Source organism: Candoia aspera, chromosome 1, assembly GCF_035149785.1.
Source record: "Candoia aspera isolate rCanAsp1 chromosome 1, rCanAsp1.hap2, whole genome shotgun sequence".
Classification (NCBI taxonomy): domain Eukaryota; kingdom Metazoa; phylum Chordata; class Lepidosauria; order Squamata; family Boidae; genus Candoia; species Candoia aspera.
This window is the reverse complement of record NC_086153.1, coordinates 245,175,116-245,193,709: the sequence shown is the minus strand read 5'-3', so window position 1 is coordinate 245,193,709 and position 18,594 is coordinate 245,175,116. Positions and strand designations below refer to the sequence as shown.

General features: G+C 37.5%; 1 protein-coding gene across 1 annotated transcript in view; it reads right to left on the bottom strand.

Moving 5' to 3' along the window:
• The window catches only part of PIK3C2A (phosphatidylinositol-4-phosphate 3-kinase catalytic subunit type 2 alpha), a 49,391-nt gene extending 45,407 nt beyond the window's left edge, over positions 1-3,984 (bottom strand). Inside the window, exons 1-2 of the mRNA XM_063289403.1 lie at positions 2,792-3,984; positions 470-570 (exon numbers count right to left, since the gene is read on the bottom strand). Of these exons, the coding sequence (XP_063145473.1) occupies positions 470-570; positions 2,792-3,901 (1,211 nt within the window). The 5' untranslated portion in view covers positions 3,902-3,984. The remainder of the gene's footprint in view (positions 1-469; positions 571-2,791) is intronic.
• Between the last annotated feature and the right edge of the window lie 14,610 nt (positions 3,985-18,594).

The following is an 18,594-nucleotide window of genomic DNA, read 5'->3' as shown; positions in this document are numbered from 1 at the left end:
AACTTTTACATACCCAAACAACTGATTTAGCTGTGCTAAAGACCACATTATACAATGTTGCTCTTTGCTTAGTGTGATGTGTGAACCAAGTTACTTAATTAACTTCATGAAGACTAGCTTTATGACTAAAGTGTTCAAAACCTAACAATATGAAGATAGATTTCTGTAACCAGTGTATGGAACCAATACCAATCATTTATATCCCTTAAAAGGCACACATATAGGTTACAATTCATTGTAGGAGGAAAGCTGTGTTAGTCTATGGTGGCAAAAAATCAGAAATTTGTTAGCACCTTTTCAGACTAACACATTTTACTAAAAGACATGGGCTTTTGTGAGCTACAGCTCACTTCATGAAAGCTTATGCCTTCTAATAACATTTGTTAGTTGGAAGAGGTGCTACCAGATTCCTGAGGCTACATTTCCATTAGTAGCACAGTGATTCAGTTTGTCTTAAATTGCTGCTTACTTTGTAATGGCATCACAAAATGCTGTTTGTTCTTGATTTTGCCATTCAATATTTTTTAGAAGTTTATTTTCTGCTGGCAGGCTACTGGTCCCATTGTCTGTCTGAAATGTAAGGATAAAGAAGTAAAGCAAAGCAAGATAAACATAATTTAAAAAATACATACACACACACACATATACAGGAAAGGTTTTGAAAGCTGATCTACACAGATCCACTCACTAAAGGCAGTAAGTTTGTTAACATAGAAATGGACAGTCTATACTCTGTTATGCAGAAGATCAAACATCCTAATGATCAGCACTACTTTCAACTGGCAACCTTCAATTGGTACAGAAAGGGGCTTGCAGAAACAAGTGAAAGAGAGCTATCCAACTCTACTATATTCACCAATGAAAAATACTAGTTTTTCCCATTGTGATAAACCTGTGTTGGGTCTAAATTTAGCTGAGTTACTGATAAGATTTAACAGGTACAAGACATTTCATTACTAGTTCATTTACTTTATAAATGTCTGACATTAGGTAAAACAAAGCTTTGAACACTGCAGTTCACTGAATAATTGTAAGTTTTAGCTAGACATATCTTGAGATCAAGTGTCTTTATGCCAACTGTAAGCCTTCTTCCAGTTACTTCCAACAAAGGTGGACTATCAAAGTATAGAAGTATTCTGAATTTCCTTTCTTACTGGACTTTGGTAGAATGAAAAAAAAAAAGGAAGATGGAAGAAACCATGGAAAGACTTAGGTAGTTTAACAGCCTAAAGCAGTAACTTCTGAACCCACCATAAACATTGTGAATTTGGCAAAGTGGTTGTACAATAACAATTTTGTCTGGAAGCATCTCTACATGAGCTAATTAGGAAGGGATTCACTGTAATTTTATGTTACAATGGAACTCAGATGCACTGAGTATTTCTATGCTTTCTATGCTTTGTATTTTCCTTAAATTTTCCCAGACGCTCTGGTTCAAAGTTTCCATTTTACAAAATTCAAGAAAAAGAGCCAAGCTACAATGTGGCAAGAGCTGAAGTGCCAGAAGTGTTCCTTGTTTTTTACATTTCTCTCCATAGTTAAGGAAAAACAGTGCTTCTTAATTATATTAAAAGCACTTGCTCTCAGAAATATTATATTACAAGTAACAAATGTATCAATATGTAGCATGACCTTCATTACAGAATGCCTGTGAGCTCCACTGGATTGTGTGGAAGTATGCCCACCTGCCCTGGAAAAAGAGAAAATGACATTAGGCTGAGGAGTACTCTGGTAGACTACAGAGAGTGATGGGATCAGCCTTACCAATTTGCTTTTGCTGCATGGGTGTTTTGTGATTATTTATACCTATTATGGCACAAACTGGGGACTAGGAAGTCCTCCAATGGTAGTTTACAGCATGTTCTCAAAATTCCAAATACATATATAAGCTTAAAATTGTTATCTACCTTTGCATTATATATAGGCCTCACATATGGATGCTGCATGGACAAATTCAAAATGTAATCTTAATTCCAACTACATTTGCTTAGAGATACACAATCTAACATGAAATAATACAGGTTACTATGAGGCTTTTGTGATACTAAATTCTGAAATAACTAGTAAGTGGAGATACTTCAAAAGCCAAAGATCATTTTGTTTCTGTTATGGAAAGACGCGAATATTTATACAGCTATTCATAGTCAAGTTGATTCATAAAAGACAGTTTGAATAATTTGAAAAAAGGACTTGCTATAATTCCATAGTTCCTGCCACCTGTGCCATTTTGAGTCAGCCATTACAGTCACACATTTGCTTCTGATTTAAAGGGGCATGTCATGTGATTATGTCACAGCAGGAAATGTTCAATTTAACATTGCCAAAGTACACTCTGAGCAGCAGCATATAATTAAACAACATCTTCTCAATAGCAAATAATGCAACTAGGCTAGTCTTGCCAAGCTGTATGGTATAATGCATTAAAATAGCTAATACCAAAATCATCTCAGGCTAGAAAAGGTAATTAGAATTATCTGCCATATTTATGTGAAACTGCTAAAATCTCAAAACTGTATACAAATTTACTATGATGCACATGGACTTTTAGATATAGGAACTTAGTGCAAGAATTAGCAATTTCAAGATCCATTTAGAATACATAGAACATAAACACATACACACCCATGTGTGTTATTAGTTGTCAACCCTGAGGAATATTAACAAAATGGATGCTACTGTACAAATATTTGTAGAATTGCAAGGGGAACAATTTTTCATCTAAATTGGGTAAGAAAAGTTTGTAAAGTAACATTTGTGTTTAAAATGAAAATACATTTTTAAGATGTTTTACCTGTGAAGTTTGGCCCTGTAATTTAGCAAGTTGAGCATTTCGAATGTTTAAAGATTGACTTCTTGTAACTGTTGCCCCAGAAGTAGATTTTCCACTAATTTTTCTTTCAAGATGGCTCTTTCCTGGAGACTTCTCTTCTAGCAGCACAGCATCCCAAGGATCTTCTACAACTTTAGTACTAGTTACCTTTCCTCCATCTTCTGAAGTATAAAATATATCCATATTGTCCACCTTTGGTTTACTTAAAGGATCTAAATCCAACCAATCAAATTTACTAATATCACTGGAGCTTTCAGAGATTGGCAAACTAATAGCAGATTTAGCACCAGTCATTTCTAAGTCCATGTTTGATTTCCCATTCTTTTGAAATTCTGAAGTACTTGCAATTTTATCAAATACTTTTGCCATTTCCGGGGTAAGTGTCGAATGATACGTAGGTACACTTCCTTGCGGATGGAAAGCTGAAGCAAATGGCAGTGGATATGAAATGTATTGGGACCTTTCTGGAAGACGAAGATAGATAGGCTTTGTAGACTGGTAAGTGGATATACCTGGATGAAAGCCATTCTGAAAGATACCAACTTGTTTACTGAAAGAAGGTACTGGGTAAACAGAAGGTCCAGCACAGACAGAAGACCCAGGCAAACCAGATGTCCATTGCCCACTTTGAGCAACAGAATGAGAATAAAATTGTGATGATGATGCCCCAAGAATAGGAGTGGCTGACAATGTAGATGGTTTGTGGGATTCAAGATTTTCTTCTAGAAGAAGTTTCTCTAATTCAGCACATGTAAGTTTGTCTATGTCAATTGAATTTAATTTATCATCCACCTTCTTCTTGCCATCAGACTCTGGAAATACCATAAGATCATGATCTTGTTTTCTGCAGGACTGTACACTTGGCCAAGAGTAGCTCAAGGTATCACTCTTTTGTCTACTGCCAACCACTACTCTTTCTTTTTGCATCTTAGCCAGAGCTTCAGCTTCCATTTGCAGTGCTTCTTCTTTATCCACTTCTTTGGGCCTTGTGGTATCCAAAACTGGCGATGAACGTTGTTTAAATTCATCGCTGCTAGATATCTGGGCCATTCTGTGAAAGCAGATGTCCATTAATAATTTCAATTCTTCTTCTGAAAATCTTTGGCCCCAAAATGTTCAAACAGATTCAGTAAAACTAGGGGAAGGGAAAAAAAAACATATAATACTGGAAGTATTTATGAAGTCGCTATTCTCCATTTCTACTTTAATGTCTTCAGCAAAGGATCATTACCTTATCGTGGTGCCGGAGCTTGAACACCTCAATGATGCCATGAGCTAAACCGTGAAGGGCCACCCAAGATGGAAAGCTCATGACAGAGAGGTCAGACTAAATGAGGTCCCTGGGCAACCCACCCCAGTATTCTTGCCGTGAAAACTAAATGGATCAGTGCAACCAGAGATATGTCAGTATACCATCAGAAGATGAGACCCCCAGGTCAGAAGATGGTCAAAATGCTACTGGGGAGGAACAGAGGATGAGTTCAACTAGCCCCAGATGTGATGACGCAGCTAGCTCAAAGCCGAAAGGATGGATAGCGGCCAACAGTGCTGGTAGTGAACGGCGAATCCGATGTTCTAAGGATCAACACACCATTGGAACCTGGAATGTAAGATCTATGAGCCAGGGCAAATTGGATGTGATTATTGGTGAGATGTCAAGATTAAAGATAGACATTTTGGGCGTCAGTGAACTGAAATGGACTGGAATGGGCCACTTCACTTCAGATGACCACCAGATCTACTACTGTGGACAAGAGGACCACAGAAGAAATGGAGTAGATCTTCATAATTAATAGTCAAGTGGCTAAAGCAGTGCTTGGATACAATCCAAAAAACGATAGAATGATCACAATTCGAATTCAGGGCAAGCCATCTAATATCACAGTGATCCAAATATACGCCCCAACCACAGATGCTGAAGAAACTGAAGTAGAGCAGTTCTATGAGGATCTGCAGCACCTACTGGACAACACGCCTAAAAGAGACGTTATTTTCATCACAGGAGACTGGAATGCTAAGGTGGGCAGTCAAATGACACCTGGAATTACAGGTAAGCATGGCCTGGGAGAACAAAACAAAGCAGGACATAGGCTGATAGAATTTTCCAAGACAACTCACTCTGCATAACAAACTCTCTCTTCCAACAACCTAAGAGACGGCTTTATACATGGACTTCACCAGATGGACAACACCGAAATCAGATTGGCTACATCCTTTGCAGACCTGGAGCTGACTGTAGTTCAGATCACAAACTTCTTATTGCACAATTTAGGATCAGACTAAAGAGATTAGGGAAGACCCACAGATCAGCTAGATATGAGCTCGCTAATATTCCTAATGAATACGCGGTGTGGGTGAAGAATAAGGTTTAAGGGACTGGACTTAGTAGATAGGGTCCCAGAAGAACTATGGACAGAAGTCCGCAACATTGTTCAGGAGGCGGCAACAAAATACATCCCAAAGAAAGAGAAAACCAAGAAGGCAAAATGGCTGTCTGCTGAGACACTAGAAGTAGCCCAAGAAAGAAGGAAAGCAAAAGGCAACAGTGATAGGGGGAGATATGCCCAATTAAATGCAAAATTCCAGAGGTTAGCCAGAAGAGATAAGGAATTATTTTTAAACGAACAATGTGCGGAAGTGGAAGAAGACAATAGAATAGGAAGGACAAGAGATCTCTTCCAGAAAATTAGAAACATTGGAGGTAAATTCCAGGCAAAAATGGGTATGATCAAAAACAAAGATGGCAAGGACCTGACAGAAGAAGAAGAGATCAAGAAAAGGTGGCAAGAATATACGGAAGACCTGTATAGGAAGGATAATAATATCGGGGACAGCTTTGATGGTGTGGTCAGTAAGTTAGAGCCAGACATCCTGAAGAGTGAGGTTGAATGGGCCTTAAGAAGCATTGCTAATAACAAGGCAGCAGGAGACGACGGCATCCCAGCTGAACTGTTCAAAATCTTGCAAGATGATGCTGTCAAGGTGATGCATGCCATATGCCAGCAAATTTGGAAAACACAAGAATGGCCATCAGATTGGAAAAAATCAACTTATATCCCCATACCAAAAAAGGGAAACACTAAAGAATGTTCAAACTATCAAACAGTGGCACTCATTTCACATGCCAGTAAGGTAATGCTCAAGATCCTGCAAGGTAGACTTCAGCAATTCATGGAGCAAGAATTGCCAGATGGACAAGCTGGGTTTAGAAAAGGCAGAGGAACTCGGGACCAAATTGCCAATATCCGATGTATAATGGAAAAAGCCAGGGAGTTTCAGAAAAACATCTATTTCTGTTTTATTGGCTATTCTAAAGCCTTTGACTGTGTGGACCATAACAAATTGTGGCAAGTCCTTAGTGGTATGGGGATACCAAGTAATCTTGTATGCCTCCTAAAGAATCTGTATAACGACCAAGTAGCAACAGTAAGAACAGACCACGGAACAACAGACTGGTTTAAGATTGGGAAAGGAGTACGGCAGGGCTGTATACTCTCACCCTACCTATTCAACTTGTACACAGAACACATCATGCGATCTGCTAGGCTTGAGGAATCCAAGGCCGGGGTTAAAATCGCTGGAAGAAACATTAACAGTCTCAGATATGCAGATGATACCACTTTGATGGCTGAAAGTGAAGAGGAACTGAGGAGCCTTATGAAAGAAGAAAGTGCAAAAGCTGGCTTGCAGCTAAACCTCAAAAAAACCAAGATTATGGCAACCAGCTTGACTGATAACTGGCAAATAGAGGGAGAAAACGTAGAAGCAGTGAAAGGCTTTGTATTTCTAGGTGTGAAGATTACTGCAGATGCTGACTGCAGTCAGGAAATCAGAAGACATTTAATCCTTGGGAGAAGAGCAATGACAAATCTCAATAAAATAGTTAAGAGCAGAGACATCACACTGACAACAAAGGCCCGCATAGTTAAAGCAATGGTGTTCCCTGTAGTAACATATGGCTGCGAGAGCTGGACCATAAGGAAGGCTGAGAGAAGGAAGATCGATGCTTTGGAACTGTGGTGTTGGAGGAAAATTCTGAGAGTGCCTTGGACTGCAAGAAGATCAAACCAGTCCATCCTCCAGGAAATAAAGCCAGACTGCTCACTTGAGGGAATGATATTAAAGGCAAAACTGAAATACTTTGGCGACATAATGAGAAGACAGGACACCCTGGAGAAGATGCTGATGCTAGGGAGAGTGGAGGGCAAAAGGAAGAGGGGCCGACCAAGGGCAAGGTGGATGGATGATATTCTAGAGGTGATGGACTCATCCCTGGGGGAGCTGGGGTTGTTGACGACAGGAAGCTCTGGAGTGGGCTTGTCCATGAAGTCATGAAGAGTCGGAAGCGACTGAATGAATAAACAACAACAACTTTAACGTGCTGTGTATTAGGGATGTTTACGTATTTGGATCAGAAAAGCAGGAAAGCTGCTTTTGATCCACTATGGACAAGCTTGCTGCCAGCAGCTCCCTAAAAAAGCCACAACTTTTCCCAGTCCCATACCTAGTGGAAGCAGTGACAGGATGCAACCACATTGCCTTATCGCTTCCTCCTCAATTCAAATATGTATTTCTCTGAGATCTTGTGGCTAACGTATGAGATCAGAAAAAGGCACAGCTTTTGTAAGAAGCCATTGACAGCTACAGCAAATATACTCACACCAGATGTGGAGCTACTTTCCTGCTTTGGATCTCTATTACTGTACATTCCTACCCAATATATGAAGACATTAAGGATTTCTGTATTTGAAAATACTGTGTTTAACAACTACCCTTGACTTAATTTCTCATATCAGCTGATTATGCATTTGGATTGTTCTGAACAATGAGACTGCAAGGTATAAATGTAAAAAGCATATTAAAATAGTTTCTATGCCATTCAGTGTTTTCTCTTTGTGTCCCTGAGATACACAGCCTTAAGAACCGCTGATGCACTGGTTTCCCCTTAAAAGCAGGCTTTCTGTTTGTCAGTCTCTTCCCCTCTAGCCTAGCAGAGGAGGCCCCAGAACCCTGTTTATCCACTCACAGCTTACCTGTCAGGGGTGCTTTCTGCTTAAGCCCTTTAGGCAAGCAGGCTGGGTGAAGATCATCACAGGCCTCTAGTCAACTTTCTTCCATTATTCCCACCAAAGCTGGGCAGAGTGAAGGAATGTGTGGTACTAGGATTAAGCAAAAGAATATGGTTGATGGAAGAATGGGAAAACATGGAATGCATATTAGAAATATTTTACAACTAATACTGTATATTATATACCAAAGACACTAAGTTCCAGAGAGGCAATTAAATTCATAAATCTGAATTATATGAGCAATCAATGTTAAAGGACTCTATATGCTTTAGAGTAGCCTTATTGCATCAGCACTGGATTCCGGTTTATTTATTTAATCCAACTCATAAAGCTGCCCAACTCAACCAGCTCTGGTCAGCTTGCAATAAAAACAGCCAATACAAAACCCCAGTGCTGTAAGACCAGATAAAAATGACAGAAAACAAAAAAACAAAACAAAACAAGGCCTGATAACACAAAGACAGACAGACAGACAGATATATAAACCACCAACTCTTCATCCTACACCCCGGGGAAATAACCAGGTTTTCAAGGCTCACTTAAAGGATAGCAGGATTGGGGCAATGCAAACTTCTGGGAGGATACCATTCCAGGGGGCAAGTGCCACAACAGAGAAAGCATACTTCCTGGGTCTCAACAGATGACATTGTTTCAAAGATGGGACCTGACACATGCCCACCATGCTGGACCTTACAAGTGTAGGCAGAGACAATGGGAGAAAGGCTGTCTCTCAGGTAACCAAGACTTACATCATGAATGGCTGCAAAAGTCCCTGTCAGTATCATGAATTTCACTCAGAATCTCACTGGTAGCCAACATACCAGGCTAGTACTTGCAAAAAAAAATTCTTGCAATAATAAGTGGCTGTCGCTGCAAAATCAGAAGATACAGCTGCAAAAAGGCAAATTAAAACTTAAGTTCTGGAAGTTTAGTTTTCAAATAATGAGGAAAGTAGTATTTCCATTTTATTCTACTCTGGTCAGTCCACATCTTGCCTACTATGCCCAGCTCCAAGAACTACACTTCAGGATTTTTAGAAAATGATACAGATTCAGAAATGAGCAATGAAGATGATTAGGGAAAAATCCTATGAAGATAGATGAAAGGACATGCTTAGCCTTGAGAAGACTGAAGGGGATATGACACCATTCTTTAAGTACACAAAGGTTTTACGCAGAAGGTCAAGGAACATCTTCTTTTGTTCAGAATGCAAGGCATGAAGTAATAGATTTAAGTTACAGTAAGGTAGAATGCAATTAAATTTTAGGGGGAAAAAACCTAGTTATTCAAAGAGGTGGTATGCTCCTCTTCAGTGAATCTATTCAAGCAGATTTTTTTTAACCTAGTTTTTTCCACTGATGAACTGAAAAAGCTGAGATCTAGATCAGATTTTTGTGTTGAATTTTTCAGAGAACTTTTACTGGGAAGAAGTCCCATTATTTAAAAAACACAAATATCCCTGCCAATTGTTCACATTTCTATTAGCTTTCAAAATTCATCTAAGCATCTCATTGTGAAAAAAACAAAGTTACAGCAGAAACAGAATGGTAAATGACAATTTTATTAAATAAGCATGTATATTCAGCCAAATATAAAAGCTGGGTGACTGCAAAAACTATAATGACAAGATTTTGTATGATAGTAAGGATTTTATAAACAGAATACTTTAATATTTAATGCATTCTGTGTAGTTTTGCTAGTAAACTTTATGTTTAATTACATATATAATGTAAAGAACAAACTTCGAAAAAATAAAGGCCACTCTGCAACTATGATTGTTATATAAGGGTATAAGGAGTTAGTTCAAAAGCATATTATCAAACAAATAACTAATAGGGCTGATAGTGATTTTCTCATTTGCTGTACTATATCACCTTCCTCAGGCAAGAAATAGATCAAGTAGTCTGGCTTAATCAATAGCAGCTGTTCATTTGTATAATTTTGGCAGTTAAAGTAAGTAAGTAAGTAATATTTATATAGTGATTGCTTTTGTATTTCTACAAATTTAATGCTTGAAGAGAAATACAGTATCTCTGTGTAAAGGCAAATTATTTATACTTTGTATTGCATTGTCCTGCTCGTTAATACAACTCAATACTGTACTAAGAAGCAGGCGATCTGTCTCTTCCAAGGCCTCCTGCCTTTCCCAGTGAGAACAAGCTTTTTTTTTGTCCTTAAAGCATTGCTTAGAAATTTCTACTAGAAGCCCAACACAAAGCCCATTTTTTAAAAAAGGAAACTTCTTCCATGCAAGGATGTGCTAAACTGGGACAGTGGATTTCACTTGATATAATTCCTATAGAAGTTGTGTGCATTGTTTGAGGAGTTTTTAGCATAGAAATAGCTGTAAGAAACTTAATATTGCATTGGGAATCCTGCAAGATATGAAATCAATTGCCTGATTTTTTACCGTCAAACTAACAAGGAGACACAGAATATTGCTTTTCAATTTGAAAAAAAAACCCCTGACTATAAGTTAATAAGCTTGACTAGATTATCAGGTTCAGATAGGAAGGAACTACATTCAAGTATCCATTCAGTTATGGAGCTCACTACACAGTTGTGCCAACAAGTCACAGAGCTTTGTTTAGCTCACAGCATTCTTTATATGATAAAATATGTAATACACACAAATACACACGCACGATCAATGCCTGTTGTTAAGTAGTAGTACTGGGACAGCCTCACCAGGTGGCAGCATCTGGCTGCTCTTGTCTGGCTCAGAATTTAAGCAGGATCAGGCCTGGTTACTATTTGGATAAGAGACTACCAAGGAATCTCAAGGCTGCAGGCTATACCAAGCAGCTGAAAAACAATCCAAATGAAAGTTATGGCAAACCACTTCCATACTGTTGCAAAAAAAGACAAATAACCAGTCCATCCTCCAGGAAAAAGACAGACCACTCACTTGAGGGAACGATATTAAAGGCAAAACTGAAATACTTTGGCCACATAATGAGAAGACAGGACACCCTGGAGAAGATGCTGATGCTAGGGAGAGTGGAGGGCAAAAGGAAGAGGGGCCAAGGGCAAGGTGGATGGATGATATTCTAGAGGTGACGGACTCGTCCCTGGGGGAGCTGGGGGTGGTGACGATTGACCAGAAGCTCTGGCATGGGCTAATCCATTAAGTCACCAAGAGTCTGAAGCGACTAAATGAATAAACAGCAACAACAAAATGGATATGTCCATGAAGTCACCAAATGCTGAGCTGGACTTAAAGACATTTACCTTTTTTTCTTTTTTAATATAATCATAAGATTAAATTGGAAGGCACTGTAATATAGTGAAAGGAATATAGTTTTGGACTGGGTTTCAAAAATTAACTCAGCCAGTAAGTTTACCACATAGCTAAATATTACACTTAAAGAAATCTAAAATCATAGTATCAGCATACTGACAACTGTCATACCTAACAAGGTACATAATCTAAATAATTTGAAAAAAGCATTTTTAAAATTAAAGAGAATTATATTCAATTACAAATATATTGAATTAAGATAGCATTAAGTCTTAATGAAATTTGTAATAGAACTTATGAGAAATTAGACTGCTATTTGAATCTAATATATGAAAAAGAAACAGAAGCCAATTTTTGGTATAAACTTTCAATTTAAGTCACAGAACCAATAGTTCAGTATTACATCCTTTAGCTGCACAGCACAGAAAAGTCATGATTAGGGTTAGAAATCAAAAAGCTTTTAAAGTTATTAGAAATTATGAGTCAACTTTAAAGTTGCAATGTCTGCACCTAGCTATTGTTGGCAGTAAGTCTTACTGAATGAAATATGGTTTCTGAAAATATATGACTTAGATATGTCTCCTAAATTGCTCTTCCTAATGTGGAAGAATTTTCTTAGGATTTATCTGACAATTTTTAACTATGATCTGATTTAGTACAACCAATACATATATTTGTATCTGACATTACTCTTCCACCAATGGAACAGATAATACATGCAGATCTATTTTTCCCGCCTCATTGCAGCTTCCCCTCTCTGTTCCTGGAGATTATGGGATGTTCAAAAATAGATGTAGGGGAAGAATACAACTATTAAAACTTCAGCCACAATGTGTGTGACTCTGTAAGAATTGTTGTGTTCCTGGTTGCCCATGAGGAAGGAACCAGGGATTCCAAGACTAGAGAGAAACATTATGAAAACGTATCTCAGCTGCCTCATGAGGCCATTAAAAGACTGGCCAAGGTAACAGATGAAAGGATAAATCTTTCAACAGTTTAAATTTTGGAGTGTAATTATATACATGAAGGGCCTGCCTTTTTGAACTACACTGGGAAATCAACTCTTGGTGTCATTTCTGTTTGCAGTAAAGATTCAAAACTAGCCAAGCTGTGTTTGGAAGTGTAGCCAAGAATTAATCAAGGGTTAAATGTCTAAAGATCTGTGAATTACTGTTGAGTTCAGGTCTGATACTAACAAGGAGAGCTAGCTGCAAATGGTAATTTTAAAAAAAATAAATGGTAATGTATAGTTCCCAGGAATATATCCTTATTTTACAATGTTCCCACTTATTTTTATAGCTTTTAGGAGTGGGGCAGTTCAACCTTTCAGAAAATTTTTATTTAACTTATCAGCCTATTAAGCTTAAAGGTCTTTAATTTAAAGGTTTTCGAGATTATCAATCAGCAAAATCTGGAAACATACAAAGAAATAATGAAACATCAACACAAGTTTATAAGCAATGTACGCAAACATAGAAAGAGACAGGATAAATATTCAGTAGAGTGCATAACACCTAATCAGTTCTCTGATATTCCATATTGGACAGATAAGTACCCCTTTGCCTTGTGGCAAAACACAATACAGATCTATACAGTAACTGAAGATTCTGTCTTCAATAGCCATTTATCTAATTAAAGATGGTGGAGAACCCAGAGGAAAGCTTCATACACTAAATGAAATATTTTGGTAGACTTATACGACAGAAGGTGGCAAAGCACTTGAGGCCCAAACTCTTCAGGGCTTCCTATACAACTGCCAGCATAAAGAATTGTGGTTTGGAACAAACTGGTAAGTTTGCTGTAATGCACTCAGTAATCCAGCTGCTGTGTATTAACTGAAATTCAAAAAAGATTTTCAAGACAGAGTCTAAATCACTGTATAATGTAACCTTCATATTACTAGAGGACTCGAAAGTGACCAGGCTATTTCTGTCCAGGAAATATTATAGCTGGTGCATCAGCCTCAGTCAGTGAATAGCACTGGAAATTATATAAGCTTATTGTTCTGCCAGCAACACTGCTCATTGTCTCTGAACTACAATTTTGAGAATTCAGTGGGTTAAACCCACCAGCCTAATTGGATTAGTCACCTATCAATTAAAGATCCATTTTATGTGTGCCGAGTTTCAGTTTATGGACATTTGTCTCCTTTCTTACCAGCATTATTTTCTGGATCCTGGGCAACTAGGAACACAGCATATGTACCCTCAGTGATCTCTTCAAATGGATGCAAACTTTGTAGATTTTTTTCTATGAATTTTTTGTAACATATGTAAAAACACACAGGGCTCCCAAAGTAATTTTATGCAGTGAATAGGGCAAGGCTGAGGTGGCATGTCCCCAACTCTTCCTTCTGCAGCTCCCAGCATGACATATCCCACTGGTCAGCTCAGCCACAATGTGCCCAGCACCTTCTCTCAGCTGTTGCCACTAATGTCTCATCATGGCATATTGCAAAGGAATGTAGAGTTGTGCTTGGTGAAGGAATGGATCAGCTGTTGATGGAGGAGAAATGGTAACTCAGTCCTGGGAAAGTTGAAAACATGAGAAAGAAACTCAAGATATTTTACCTTGACTGTGGTTGGTATAAGATTGGACAATGATAAAATCTGATAGTCTGTCAAGATTCTGTTATTAAACCCTACAACAATAAAGTAGCATTTCTGGAATCCTTGCAGTGTCTGTTTCCTGATCTGGCCTACCTTGAAGCACTGACAAATATCCCACCAGTCCTTCTGCCTCCCAAGGTCTTCCCTTCCCTCCCTCCCTCCAATTTATATCCTTGATTTTTACCTGCACTTTACCTCCAAATATACTTCTGCCCAGAACAATTATACCACAGTCCCTATCCAGAAAAAAGTTTTGTTTTTATGAACACTTGAACTGTTCAGTGCACAAACGAAACATGTACAAATTATGTTGCCCATCCCAAACTGTCCCCCTTATTTTAAAATTCCTTTATGTCTTCATAAAACATCTTGATAGGAAATAGCATAAATTGATAGTACAGATCAAAACTTATATTTATTTCAACTTCTGATATAGTTCTAAATGAAAATATTATTTCAGATGCATAATCTCTATCTTTTAAATCTAACCATTCTGTTATAGGAATGTCAAGTTATTATTCCTTTACCCAATTTACTTCTCAAGTTTGTTGGCCTGGGGAAAAATCAGAGGAGAAAATACTAGTTGTGCACCTACTAGGAGGAAGGGCAAAATATAAATCTAACAATGAATAATTAGATAGAAAATAGTCTATTCATAGTCTTCACTGCCTAGTACTTTAAAAATATGATTTGCTGGCAACTTCCAGAAAGCCTTGACAGAGTCACTTCTAAGGGTTTGAGGAGCCACATGAAGCTCTAGTGCCCCAGGCTGTTTTATAAGAAACTGTTACAAATATTTACTTGCCCCCAGCTTCCATTGAGAGCGCACAAAAAAATCATGCGCATTCATAACTTACAATACAAATACGTCTATTCAGATGTGTCAAACAAACAAAGGAATTTAAATCAAGTACATAAAACCTATAGACCTAAAAATAAATACAATTTTGGAGTAATAAATTAGGTAAGAATAAGAAAAGGAAATATAGCCCAAGCTATTTTACATTAACACCATTTATTATACTTCTCATAAGTTTCTATCTTTGCAAGCCATCTTTGCTTCCACCACATCCATATACCATTTCATACCTGCCTTTTCTTAAACTTCTCACCTCTTCTCTAGAATCTCATCAAGACCATCAAACCATGACTTTCTCAGTCTTCCTTCAACCCATTCCCTCTTTCTTTGTATATTTGTTTTGCAATCCGATCCTCTTAATTCTCCCTCCATGGCCAGACTACCTCATTATACTTTCTTCATAGTGGTGACTCGCTTTTGTATCCAGTCTTTTCTTGCTTTACCATACATATTTCTTAAGTGCTTCATCCCCGCTGCATTCAACTTTTATGTTTCTCCCAACATGCCCAAATCTCATTTCTATATAACAAACTGGGCAGAAGCATGACAAACTTTTACTTCTCAAAATGGACCATATATTCATAACCATTCAACTAACATTTGCACGTACTTACATTTCTCCATCCATTTCCCCAATTTTAGTAAATATTCAATGTACAGAAATTAATTCACTCCACTTTGCCTGTCAAACACAACTCAGTATGTTGATCTTTAATACACTATTTTTTAGATTCATACCCACATTATATATAATTTTCCATAAATAATTCAGGTTCTCAGACAAATATACAAAAGTTAATTCATGACCCCAGACATGACATACTTCTATTACCACAAGCATCCCTTATGGATTTATCTATAAAAATATTAAACAACCAAGGGAATACAAAAGAGGCCAGTTTGGTGCAGTGGTTAAGGCATCAGGCTAGAAGCTGGGAGATAATGAATTCTAGTTCCACCTTAGGAACAAAGCTAGCTAAGTGATCTTGGGCCAGTCATTCTCTCTCAGCCCTAGGAAGCAGACAATGGCAAACCACTTCTGAAAACTCTTGCCAAAAAACCTACAGAGACATGTCCAGGCAGTTGCCAGAAGTCAACACTGTCCCAAAGGCACAAAAAAAAAAAGGGGGGGGAATATAACATCCTTAATTTACTCCCTGCTCAACACTGAACCATTTGCTAAGCATTTCTCTTTATTTTCATGCACACTTTACTTCCATAATATGCTTTTATTACATTCCACAACCAACTTTCAAACCCATATTTGTGCAAAATATTCCAAACCACTCTATCATGTTTTTTCTAAATCAATAAACATGCCATAACTTTTCTTTCACACGTTCATACATTTCCCAATGACCTTCTGAAGAGCAAAACTTTGGTCTCTTCACCGGTCTGGCATAAAGCTATATCGAACTTCCAAATTTTGCTCATTTTCACCTCTTATATTCAATTAGAATTCTGCTGTACAGTATACCTTCCCAGAGTATTTCTAATCACACTACTTTTCTAACAAGCTCTGGGCTATTTATTTCAACAAAAAGCAAGCTTCTCTTGGTTTCTTTTAACAAGATTTATTGTAAGAGGAAAAAGGAATCTCAGTAACTGGATTGGTTTCACTTCAGAATCCAATTTATCTCCTAGGTTGCTACGGGAGAGATTTTTTTTTCTTTTATTCACACCCTTAATGTGAACTGGTGAGAAGGCTCCAGTTTCCTTAATGGATAACTGAGGAATGTCCAGTGGTTAGCATGTGAATCTCTCTGAACATACCATTATACTTTCTCTTTCTGTGGGGAAATAATAACAGCATTCTTCCAAGTATCAGGCACAAATGCATCTTCATATACCTGTGAAACAAATTATATAGTCCCTCCATCAGCCAACCACATCAATATTTGAACATTTCTCTAATTCCACTGCCTAATCCTGCGTCTTATCATTTTTCCACATTCTCACAATATTTATGACTTTTCTTTTGTTTTTTTCCTAGACACTAACATTGCATTTGTTTCAATTTCAGCCTTTGAGATATCACTATTATTTCCATGCAAATCTCGAAAATACGCCTTCCAATATTCTTTCATTTTAGTTTCATCTCAAATCATTTCATCATTTTTATTTTTTAACTGCATTCACTGTGTTGGAACCTCCTCAATTTGGTCCTTTCAGCCATTTCCAAAACAGTTTTTCTTTTTATCAAAACTGCTTTACATTTTTTCTCTTTTAATCTTAATCATTTGACTACTGTATAGTCTTTACAATTACCTTTTTTCATGCTGCTCATTATACAGCATATTTCTCTCATCTTCTTTTCTGCATCAATAATTCTCTAACAACATTTTTTCTTAGCCACAGCCTCTTTACTTTGTCATTCCACTAAGCATCCGTGCTCATGCTTCTGTCCTTTCCATTAGCATAACTCCACATCATTCTGTGGCACTTTGTAATGTGATTCTTTTCACTCGACTCCAAACAGCTTCCAGATCATATTTTCTTACAACTACTTTCCATTTATTCTGTTGGGAGATTAATGTATCCTTTAATACTTTTTCATATAAGATACATACTTCCTTTCCTGAAATCATTCTACTTTAATTTCTTTCCTTTTCTTCCAAGTCTATTTTAATGCTAGGACCCATGTTCAGAATCTCTCATCACCCTTGTATCCTTCAACAATTCTCTCAATATTTTATTATCAAATCAATCGTAATTTCAGATTTATATTCATTCCTCTACCATCCGTACATAGAAATAGATTTATGCTTGAACCACGTATTCAGAGCAGACCATTTTCTAAGTAGATTGCTGGTTGATGTGCTCAATAACTGAACCTGTATCTTCACTTCCCTGTATTTGTCAATTCTTTTCCATAAGATCAGGCTACCTTCATTCAGATTACATCCTTTTCATTTTTTGTAACTTCACAGATACACAACATATCTATTTTTCTTCCACTTCACTTCTTCATTTATGGTTTTACCAATTATATTCTAAGCTGCAATCTTCTCTATGCCATGGTCTTTATCAGATGTACCCAGAGATATTGACCTCCACCACTCATCACTGCATTGGTCAATCGAGGCTTTCATATCATGTTTTGAGAAACACAGAAGAAATAGATAAGGTTAACAAGATCAACCAGTGCCACATGCAGTATGCCCTACTAACAATAAGGACAGTACTGGTCAGATTTGGTATATTTTGGCCAGTATGCAACAAATGCTACTGAAGCCCAGTTTCACCTCAAGCATGTTCACAGTATGCACACCAGGATCTTTAATGAAAAGACTACCTTTCCAGCCACCATACTGACACACACTCAGAACGCTTTCAGATATTTTAAATTAAGTATTTTTTATACTGCAATACTCATCCAATGAAGTAAAAAAAACAAGACACCACCAGCCCAAGGGGGTTGCAGTGACTGCCAGGAATAATCTATTATAAGGCAGACCCCAAAGAAAATAGAGTATAACTTGTTACCACCTACAGTGCCCCACAACAATACAGTGAGGAAGAATAGTGAGAGAAAGTGACTGACCCTGAGGCACCAAATGAACTCTATGGCTGAGGAAACACTTGAACCCGGGTCTCTATGAGGACAGTTCAATACTTTAAGCATTACTGGTTGTTACTATATTATATTGTATAATTGTGCTAGAATTAAATTATATTAGCCAGTTAATCAAAGGAAGAATGTAGTATTGCTTTTAACTTTAGCTTTATTAATAGTTGTAAGAATTCTTTTTCACATCACCATTTTCCCTCCTTCTCTTCCCATAACAGCTGTGTGTATACATAATATTCTTTTCTCAGGACTATTCTCCATGCAACTGATGCAGCAAGCTGTGGCCCACAAAGCTAATGAGTAGACATATTATTCTTTCAAACTCCTTGTTTATACAATACTCAGTTTCATTTGGATGATGGACCTCAATTTTTCCAATATGCTTTTTACTGTTTGTGTTATCAGTGTCAATCAA